This window comes from Gossypium hirsutum, chromosome A03 (genome assembly GCF_007990345.1).
Source record: "Gossypium hirsutum isolate 1008001.06 chromosome A03, Gossypium_hirsutum_v2.1, whole genome shotgun sequence".
Taxonomy (NCBI): Eukaryota; Viridiplantae; Streptophyta; class Magnoliopsida; order Malvales; family Malvaceae; genus Gossypium; species Gossypium hirsutum.
The window spans coordinates 4016180-4027421 of record NC_053426.1 but is presented as its reverse complement, the minus strand read 5'-3'; the positions used below and the strand labels follow the sequence as shown (position 1 = coordinate 4027421).

At 32.4% G+C, this 11242-nt stretch overlaps 1 protein-coding gene across 2 annotated transcripts; it reads right to left on the bottom strand.

The window, feature by feature from the left end:
* Positions 1 to 8496: 8496 nt before the first annotated feature.
* LOC107887506 (BTB/POZ domain-containing protein At1g63850) lies at positions 8497 to 11242 on the bottom strand. 2 transcript variants are annotated; one of them, XM_041106082.1, is made up of 3 exons: positions 11034 to 11242; positions 9879 to 10959; positions 8497 to 9775 (listed from the first exon to the last, which is right to left on the bottom strand). In XM_041106082.1, the coding sequence occupies exons 2-3, from the start codon at positions 10848 to 10850 to the stop codon at positions 8831 to 8833; spliced, it is 1917 nt and encodes a 638-aa protein (XP_040962016.1). In that variant the 5' UTR covers positions 10851 to 10959; positions 11034 to 11242; the 3' UTR covers positions 8497 to 8830. The 2 variants fall into 2 exon arrangements, with proteins under 2 accessions (XP_040962016.1, XP_040962018.1); XM_041106084.1 differs by having other exon boundaries at positions 9879 to 10918; positions 11034 to 11200.

Sequence of the window (11242 nt, the reverse complement as noted above, 5' to 3'; positions counted from 1 at the left end):
GAAGTTAAAAAAAAACTATATCATTAATATATTAAATAATAATTTAACTACTTAAGTATTAATTTTTTTTCCCTTTTCTTTGTGATTTCGTGCAACTAGAAATCTAGGCAAAGCACTGCAACGACAGCTCAAAAACAAGTGATATTTAGTACTTTTATATAATAGCAAAGAATATTGTTTAGTTAGTACTAGTAATTGGTTCATCCAGGGGAAATTTCTTAGCTTTGATCTTTTTCCAAATACATACTCTAAACAATCTTTTTCGTGTGTAAATCTTAATGAAGAACTTTATTTTTTTCGAATAATCTCTTTATAGGTTATGATCATATTTGATCTTTTTGACACAATACCTAAAACTATTCATAACCCCTCCCCAACCCATAAATAGGAGGATAATGTACTTACGCACACTCGAACCCACGTCATCCTGCATTGGCAATAATGTCCATGCCAATCGAGCGAAAATTCAATCGGCTTAATGAAGGACTTTAGACAAGTCTAATTAAACGTTTTTAAGCTGTGGTCCAAATATTAAATTGGTCCGTGAAACTAAAAATCATTTTAATTGAATTCTTAAAGTATCAATATTATATCAATTAGAACTTTTCATTAGCTTAGCCATCAATTTGTGTATTAAATGTTAGCTTAAATCAATAGTATAGTTAAAACATATTGATCAAATTTTAAATAAGCGTGCATCTATCACGTAGACAAACTTGGATCTCAAATGTTTTAAAAAAAAGTAGGCTATGTTTTTTTAGCACGTTAGACCTAAGTTGTCCATATAGTAATCATACACATGTTCAAAATCTAATTCATGTATTTTAAATACACTTCATATTATATCTTGAGCTGTCATTTAATGCTCAAGCTAACAGCTGGATACTAATACTTTAGAACTCAATTGGAACATTTTGAAATTTGAGGATCAATTTAAAATTAATGAAATAGTTTGAGGGCGTCAAGTGCAATTAACCCTCCCAAAAAAAATTCATGAACCCATTAATCGTCCAAGTCATGTAGAGTGCTTTTGTCAGCAACATTGTTTAATCTTAAACAATGTATCATTAACTCAAAACTTATCTTATTCAAGTGTTTAATTAATCATATTTTTGGACACATACATTTGAACTTTAAGTAATCAAATGGGAATTTTTATATCGCTTCCTCTCTATTTTTTTATCCACGGAAGAGGTTAAGATATAGCTTTAGACCAATATGATTTCGACAGACAAAATAACCTATGTCATGCCAGATGATGACAAAAATGGAAAGAAAAGAACAGATTTGGGAAAATTCAGGGAGCTATAAGAGAAGGTAAACTTAGTAAATATCCAACAATGGTAATTAATTTTCATAGTGAGGTTCCTCAAAACCCATAAGACTACAATTTAATACTTTCCATGCAATTTCCTCAAATCAAAGTTTAAATTTGAAGACTTGTAGTATCATTCTTTGGTATGTTTCTTCCTTTTTGATGAGTTTTAAAGTGGGATTATTTGTACGTTTTCGGTCCAAAGATTTCTACCATGTGTCTGTTTAAAAGCATCGGAAAAAGTTTAAAATAGTATGGTCAATAGAATGAGTTCATTAATGGCTTGAGATCGAAGAAAACATCAAACTTTCATATATTTATAATAAACGTCAATAATGGTGGTAAAACTATCACAAAGCAATAAGAAAAGAAAATAAGAACACAGATTTTACATGATAACCATTTTTGGGAAAAAATCACGGGTAAAGGAGGAGAAATTCACTAATGTTGAAAAAAAAATGATACAAGAGGAGTTTCGACTATATCTCTTTAAGGGTTGAAAATCCTATTCTAATCAAAGTCAAATAGAAGAAATATAGTTTTATACGAACTCAACTTGTGCCCCTACAGATCCTCTTATTTTGTCACTGTATTTATTTCTTCAACAACTATCAAAATTTGAGTCACAATCTCTAACATATACAGCACTAAATCAAAAATCTTTTTAAAATTTATGGATTTAGTTAATCAAAGTGTTTGGGCCATTAGTCAAGAGTATTTATCCTAAATTAGTACCGTAAAATCAAATTATAGGAATTGCATACTAGTGATGTATGTGAATATGGAAGTGGTCTACTCCTACCAATTTTACGTGAATTGTAAAAACAAAATTGTACGAATTTCTTAAATCATAAACAAGTCTAGTCAAGAGTTGTTCATCTATAGAACCTATCTGAGTTCGAGCCTTTGAAGGAGCAAGTAGTAAACCTTCCTTCAGACAACACCCTTTAGATGTAGTGTGTACGACACTCTAAAATATGTCTCTACTGAATGCGTGAATATTAACCCTCTAATTATAATAATAATAATAATCATAAACTACAAAAGGTTGGCAAACATGTAATTGGAGCTGAGCCCATCAAAATCTTTCATACCAATTAATAACGAGCTGGGATCAGCCAAGTGTGGGTCAATGGGCCGCATTTTTCTAATTTAATTAGTAAGCCCAAATTAGCATCAATCGATACCGGAAAGTGCCCGTCTAATCATTGCCATTTTATCTCTATCGAATTTTAATTCATATTTTTTTTTTGGATAGTCGAAGTACATTCGTGAATTAAGCCAATTAAAAATATTGAAATTAAATTAGAACCTTTAAAAAAAATTGTTGAGTGTAAAATTTTTAGAACTAAATTTATGGTGGAATAAGTTGGACCATCGAATTTTCAGTTTACTTGGTTCATTTAGTTTGATTAAATAAACTATTAAAATTTTATAAATTTTAAAAATAGAGAAAATCAATTCAACCGATTCATCCCAATTTTAGAGTCAATCAATCCAACCCCTCTAATCGAACCAATACCCCGTCTGATTTTGGTCAAATTGGTCTTACTAGTCGATTTGGTTGGTTCAAACAACATTAATTGAGAGGGCTTGACTCTTTTAGAAGAAGTCTTTGAAGTATCGCCCACTAGGTAGTCAATCGGACCCTCAATAATGCTAGGTGTTATCCTTAGGACGTGTAGAAGTTTTGTCTACCACCTCTGTCAAAAGCGATATATGATTCACAGAGGTGGAGTACCTCAAGGCAATTAGTCTGTACATGAACGTACGATGCACTCCCCCTAGAGGGAGATAGGGTTAAGCGGAGCTAAAAAAGTTTTCCATGAGACGGGAAATGAAAACTATTAGCCCCACACGAAGTTTGTGAATAAGTGATTGTCTAATAATGAGCAAGGAATATCCGCCTTTATGCTAAACATGATGTATTGAACTCATAATTCATTAGATACTTTTTATGAATATCAACTAAGTATTATAAGTAAATTGGTTCGACAAAAGCGGGAGACAAAACCTTAATATGACCCAAGGACAATCCTTCCCCATTGTTGGGGGCTTGGTCGACTACCTAGCTAATAACACTTTGAAGACTTCTCTCTAAAGAATGGACCCTTCAACAAAAATAAATAAATTTTATAAATATTTAAATATATTGTTTGTAAAGTCAAAGATACTTTGGTTGCGTTAGCAATGTTGAGACTTGAAATTTTAATGGTTTAAGTTCACGTCCTATTATGCACAAACCTATTCACCGGTAAGATTTTCGGGGATGAAAGTCCCTAAGGGGGAGAGTTGTAATAGTCCGATTTAGACCCTAATTGGAATGGTGGCTTCGGAACCACGAATTCTAGTTAGAAAAATAATTTAAAATTATTTCATGTGTTTATTTTGTGTGAATTTATATCTGTGAAATTTTCGTGATTTAATTTTATCATTTGAGTGTCCGATTAAATAAAAGGACTTAATCGCGTAAATTAAAAATTGGGTAGTTTAATGTATAAGGGCCAAAATGCTATTGGCTTTTAAAATGGAAGCCTTTATATTGCAATTAGCCCATAAATTATGAGTTTAAATTTCATCATGTGAATTTTAATCTATTTTACTATATATTAAATTCTGCTATCATGTTATAATATAGAATGGCATGTGTTAAGAAAATAGGATGGAAAAAGATAAAGAGATCAGTCAAGGAGCGACGACAAAGTTTCTCTAATGTTCATTGTCCACTTGAAGGTGCCTTAGGCCACCATTTTCATCATTAAAGTTGCCAATAATTTTTCCATGGTCCTCTTTGCCAATTGGGCCGATCAAGTTTTGCCAGGTTCACCATGTGACCACTACTTTTTCATAACACTCTTAATTGATTAGTTTGGCCACTCTTTATTTTCACACCATCCTCATTCCCTCAGCTACCATCATATCTCCCACTTTTTTAACTCCAATAGAAGCTATTCAACTATCCAAGTAATGAACACATATTTCTCACTACTTTCTCTAAAAAAAAGTCAGTAAATTATATAATATTATAGTATCATGTCATTATTTTAATAGTAAAATGAATAAATTAAATTAAATTAAATGATAGTTGTACGTTGAGAAGAAAATGAACTACTTTACTATTGAAGTGAGTAAATTAATCAAACTATCTAACGAGTTATCGTATTATAAGTTGGAGAGTAAATTTAAAAAATCAAAATTCAACATTGTTAATGTTAAAATTAATGTCAATAATGGCAATAGAACGATCACAAAGTAGTAAGAAAAGAAAAATAAAAACATGTAGATTTTACGTGGAAATCTTTTCGGAAAAAAAAAAGGCTACGGCCAGAGGAGGAGAAATTCACTAATGTAAAAAACCGATTGCTACAAGAGGAGTTTCGACTATATCTATTTAAAGGTTGAAAAACCCTATTCTAATCAATGTCAAATATAAGAAGTGTAGTTCTATACGAATTCTACTTGTGCAGCATGATCCATACTCACAGATCCCCTTATTTTGCCACTGGATTTTATTTCTTTAACAAATGATGGGATTCAAGTCACACAATTCTAATATTTAAAAATGATTAATGAAACCCTAAAAAAACATGATCATTGAAATTTTAATCATAAGTAGTTTGAATAATTTTTTTATAAATATATTTTTAATATTAATTTTTTTCCTTTTATTTAACTGTGGGTCTTTTAACCTTTCAAGTTCTAATGCTTACCTATGAAGTTTCTTGGTTTCTAAATAATTTGGGCAAAAAGATTGGAAGATGAGGACGGCAACAAAGGCAGCATATACCATTTTTACTGTTCAAATTCTCAGTTTACAAAAGAAACAAGCTGATAATTATTACTAGACAAAGTAAAAGCCAGACAGACAAACGGAGCAAACAACATTTCGAGCCTGTTTAGTGTCTTTTTCATTTGGCTTTGTGTAGTTCTACATCATGATTCTGCCGCTGTTATGTCCATTTTCATCATTATTTGCAGAAGGTTTTTGCTTGGAATGACAGTCAATTTGCTAGAGAGAGCACTATAAGGCCTATAGGTAAAGGAAATTGAAATCAACTAAAAGGAAAGGGTAAACTACAACGTCCTTAAACTATTAGTAAGTTTATGATTTGATTATTTAACTTAAAAAAGTTACAAAATAGCCACTAAACTATTCAAAAATTTTCATTTAAGTCACTAAATTATGTGAAACTTATCATTTAAGTCACTAAGCTATTAGCCGGTTGAGTCTTAGCTCAATTGGCATCAACATTGTTGCCAGTGTAGGAGAATGTGAATTCAAGTGCATTGAAGCGCATTATCCTCCTATTAAAAGTTAGGGAGGAACTATGAGTAGTTCTAGGCATTGTATTAAAACAAGCCGATATGATAATAACCTATAATGAAATTAATGTTTAAAAAAATCACTAGGCTATTGAGATTTTTTTTTTCAAAAGTCCGATGATTGGTATGGTGGTTTTGTACCATCAACGAATAGAAGAACATACTTTTGATCCAAGTTGATCTAACGATCAATGTCAATATTAGAGAATAAAGTTGTTTGAATTTTAGTTTGCAGATTTGTAACGTTTTTAAGTTGTTTCATGAAAGAAAATTGAATTATGGAAGAGAAGGGGAAGGAGAACTTTCGATTGTACAGGCAGTACAAATAGAGAAAGCCATACAGCAGCAATATTAATAGTCCAATGACTTAAATGAAATCTTTCTAATAGTTCAGTGACCATTTTGTAACTTTTTAAAGTTTAGTGACCAAACCATAAACTTACTAATACTTTAGTGACCTTGGATGTAGTTTACCCTAAAATATTAAGAAAAATTATATCGATAATCACTTAACTATTAGTAATTCTTTTGTGGTCCTCCAACTATAAAAAATTATAAAATAGTCACTTAACTATTCGACTTTTTTCTTTTTTTGTCCCCCACCATTAAATTATCATAAAAAATTAACTTGGCTACTTTTAAATTTGGCATAATAGAAACTTTAACTTTCAACATTTATACAATGTGTCAATTTAGAACCGATTTTTAAAAAGTTAACTCTCAATATTTGCATATTATGTAATTTGATTTTTTTTGCAGTTTTGTTTTTCTTTATGGCATTGAAGTTTAAATTTTTTTTAAAATAGAAAAAAATAAAAATTATTATCTTGAATTTTTGGGTGTTTCTATTTTTGGTTTTTTTTGTCAAATTTACCGTATGAATTTATTTTTTTACAAAAAAAATCAAATTACACAATGTATAATGGTAGAGGGTTAATTTTTTTATAATCAAGACAAATTGATACAATATATAAATGTTGAGAGTTAATATTACTATTAAGCCCATTTTAAAAGGTGTTATGCCATCTTTTCATTAGCCATTTAACGATTAATGACCAAAAAATAAAATAAAATAATTAGGTGACTATTTTATAACTTTTTATAATTAAGTAATTAAAAAAACCTTAACAATAATTGGATGACTACCAATATAGTTTATCTAAATATTTAAAATTCTCATATTGAATCCGAAACCCAAAATATTTATTTGTCTTGTGACATGAATCATTTAAGTATTTTCAACCAGACAAAAAAAACAACATTATGTGTGTAGTATAAGTGATGGGGTCTAAAATGACAGCCACTTTGATACATACCTTTTTACTCTATTTTTTTTTGGGTAAATTATATTATTAGTTATTTAATTATGTTTTTTACTCAATTACAAAAAATTATAAAATTATTATTTTATTATTTTATTTTATTTTATTTTATTTTTATCACGTAATTATCTTAATTTTTTAAGTATTTTTATTTTTACGTTACTCAACTGATAATCTAAAAAGATAAAATTAAATATTAAAATAATTATTTTATAATAAAAAAATCATAATTGGATGAATATCAGTAGTGAATTTTTTTGTTTTGAAGTTTGAATTTGTAGTATGTGAACACATAGCAAGATATAAAAGAAGATGGAATTATTAGATTTAGTCAATGAATAAAAAAGGGTTTGTTTTTAATCAATAATTTGTGGTTAAGAGACAAAGATGCTGGAAAGCTGGTTCTCACTCGACAGATAAGACAGAAGCATTGTTGCTATAAAATGATTGAAAGTTGTCCAGCACGTACCAGATTATAACTTTTCATTTTTCTTTTTTGGGTTAATTCATAAGAGGTCCTCAAACTAGGACCCAAAATTTTAAATTAATTTTTGAACTTTAAAATGTCTTAATTAAGTCCTTTAAGTATAAATAACGTATAGTCTAACTGTTAACTTGGACATTAAATGCCAACTCAAATTTGATATGAAGTACACTTAAAACTCATGAACTAAATTGTAAAAATATATCTACTTTTTGCATGGATAACTTAGATATAATGTGTTATAATAACGAAAGGTTTCCCTTTTCAATTCTATTACCACTATTTTATTAAAAACATCAAATTTAAATTGTCCATATAGTAAGCACATACATGCTCATTGTCAGTGGCATATCTAGAGGGGCTGGCAGGAGCCTCGGCCTCCCCTAAAATGAAAAATTGTCCATTTAGGTCTTTTAAAATTTTAAATTAGTAAAGATAAAATTATACTTTAGTCCTTTAAAATTGATAAAATTTTGACTTAATCCTTTAAAAATTATAAAAATATACTTTTTAAATAGTAAAATTACATTTTTACCATCGTAAAATTTATAATTTAATTTCGGTCCCCCTAAAAAAAATTTCTAACTTCGCCCCTACTTATTATTTGATTCACATGTTAAAACATGTTTCGTATTAGGTCAAACTAGCATTTATTGTCTAATTGCCAGCTACACTATGAAAAAACTTAATTGATAATACTAGTAATTTGAGGATTCATTTAGAACAATTTGAAGTCTAAAGACCAATTTAAAATATGAATTATAGTTGAGGGATGTTTTGATAAATTAACCTTTTCTTTTATACCATTTGCTTCAAATGAGAGAATGTTCCAGCCTTATTTCAATCTGTCCAGTATAAACTAATTGAATCAAATTATTTTTTTTAATTTTCATAATTAAAAAATCAAAAGTTTGATCAATTCAACTATCGGTCATAAAACAAGCCAACAAAAAGAGTATACCATCTCTGCAAAATCTTATGGAGCATGCTTTGGCATTCATGAATTTTAACATCATTCAACACAGCTTCTCAGCAACTCCAAATGTCCTTAATTACAACAACATAAATATATGCCTCTTTGTTCCATACCAAGACATGTAAAAACCAGAGCTGAACAAAAAAGAGTTTCTTTTGGTTGAATTCTAAAATGACCCTCCAATACAAAATAAACCAAAACCAAAACCAAAACCAGATATGTCAGTGAAAACATTAAAACATGAAAATTGGTTTCTATATAGTGTTTATTTCCAACATAAATTTAACCTAAAGGCTGCTGTCTCGACGTCTTCTTCCAGACTAAACCGCGACGAGCTTCGGTTTAGAGACGAAGAAGATGAAAAATGAGCTATCAGTGAAAGGAAACGAAGAAAAATGGTACCACCGGTTTTATGAATTCTCAATGGTTGCAATTGTAACATGTGATTCCCTTGGTAGTTCTTGATCACCGCTGCGTTTCCAAAACGCTCTCCGCCACCAAATTTCGAAGGCTCTTTGAATGTTGGGACAATCTTCGCCCGAGTTCAAGAACCTATCGAACCAAGCAAGCAAAATGTCTTGTTGCCAAGCTAGAGGTAAAGTGAGAATTGTGTTACTTAGACCGTCTTCGATTAAATGCCTATCGAGACCTCTTGATGCCCTCCTCATCCACCCGAAATCATCATAAAATGGTACCAACCATGTTTGTAAAAGCAAGCATCGTACTTCCTTTGATGCCAACAGTTGTCCCTTTCCGATTCCAACAAATAACCGTGCGGTCACTCGGCTAACTTCGTACCTATGAACAGCCGGAACTTTAGAATGAACATTCGATAATTCGGATTGAGAAGCCCATGATTTTAGAAAATCTTCAGCAATTTGCCTATCAATCAAAATATCCAGAATCCAATGCAAATTATCTGCTTGTCTAGCAATCTGATTCGCATCCGTCAAATCCGACAATGCTGCTCGGAGGAAATGGCTACGAAGCAGTTCCAAACAACCATCACAAGCCGAATACAACGATTCTTTCCGGAGATCGTTCTGAGATGAATTCTCGCGAAGCATCTTCAAGACCAACCCTTTCATTTCCCGCCTTGCCTTCTCGTCTTTGCCTTCGAGAACAACATGCAAAAGCTTGAGAAGCACTTCTTCGTTATCGCCACCACCATCATCGGTTCCATTAGTAACTTCGACAGAAACCCTTTTTAAAACTTCCCCTGCTCCGACATTTTCGAGGCGGAGCTCTGCCAATAAAGAAGCTACTCTCTCTTCTTCATCCTCAGCCCAAGGGGCAGCTTCCAAGTACTCCAAACAAGATAAAACCCCAGCATCAAATCCAATTGCAGCTGAAACCTAACAAAGAAAAAAAAAACCCCCACAAAATCAACCACTTCAGCAATTAAAAACCTTAATCCATACTCTAAAAATTGGTAATTGAAAAAGATTGAAACTTTACCTTCAAAATGCCAAGAACCTTAGGAACATCTTCTCTCATTAGCTTCTTCCTCAAATCTTTACAATACATCAATTTCAGGGTCTCAATATAAACCTCAACATCATCACAATCTGCAATTTCAACAATGTACGGTCCATCCGATCCATTTCTCTGTTGTTTTGCCCATCGATCAGATAACTTCACGGCAAAGAACCGGCTGTGAGCCACCACAATTTGCCTATGCACATTCATTGACACACTAATCCCATCCTTGGAACTCAACGTTAGCTTTATATCAGTCGAATCCGGGTCGTTAAACTGGTTTCCGGGGCTACGGGTTGACAAAAGGTTTGAAATCCGCTGCATGGTCAACGCCTGTTTGTCAATGACTGGTGGGGGTTGGTTTTGTCTAGGACCTGAAATGGGTACTTGGATTTGGGTTTGGGTCCTTGGGTGGACATCGGGTTCGCTAGCCATCATCTCGAAAAGGGTTGGACTAGATCGTGACTTGTCCGACGGAGGCGGCGGAGAATGCGGGTTTAAAAGACCCGCAGTGAGTGCAGAGTTAAACTTGGTGAAACTCGAGGGTGAATGACCGTTGGAGATCGTCGTGAAATCCATGACGGGTGATAAACTTCCCGGAGAATACCGGATCTTAGAAGCCGTCGAAGAATCGGTTGAAGCCTGGTCCGGAACAAGGCGAGTTTGAGGAGGAGAAGGAGGAGGAGGCGGTGGAGTCGGGAATGGCTTAGAAGCAGGACAACACCAAGAACTATCAGCTGAAACAACAGTCGGGGGGTCAAGCTTTCGAGCTGAAAAACCAGAATCGGAACCGCCGTTTGCGGCGCCGGTAGTAGCAGACGAACAAGAAATAGTGGTTTCTTTACACTTGCGGCGTTTAGGCTTAATGGGTTGTACTTGAACTTTGAGCTGAGCAGACGATGTTTTTGTGGAAATTGATGATGTTTTTGTTGTAGTTGTAGTTGTTGCCATGAAATTGCATTGAATGTAATGGCCACTAATACCCCTTTTTTTACAATTTTTTGCCTGTGTTTTATTGTCTTTTAGTTTGCAGCATTGGCATCAGCGTCAGTGATGGTACCTATTAAAAATGGCGGTAGATACGAGAAACCAAAAAAAAAAAAGAAAGAAAGAAAGAAAAGAGCTGTTACTTACCAGTTGGTGTAAAAGACAATAAGGGTGTCTGAAATGGGCATTTAATGTAAGAGAAATTAGGTTTGGTTTTGGATTTTATTTGGACATTGGGAACTTCGTCCTTTAGCCGCTTGCACTGGCTCTGCTTTTTATCTAGATGAGGGAGACAACAAAATCACCCCACTTTGTATTAGGGGCATTTTTACAGTTGGATAATTAAAAAAAAAAGA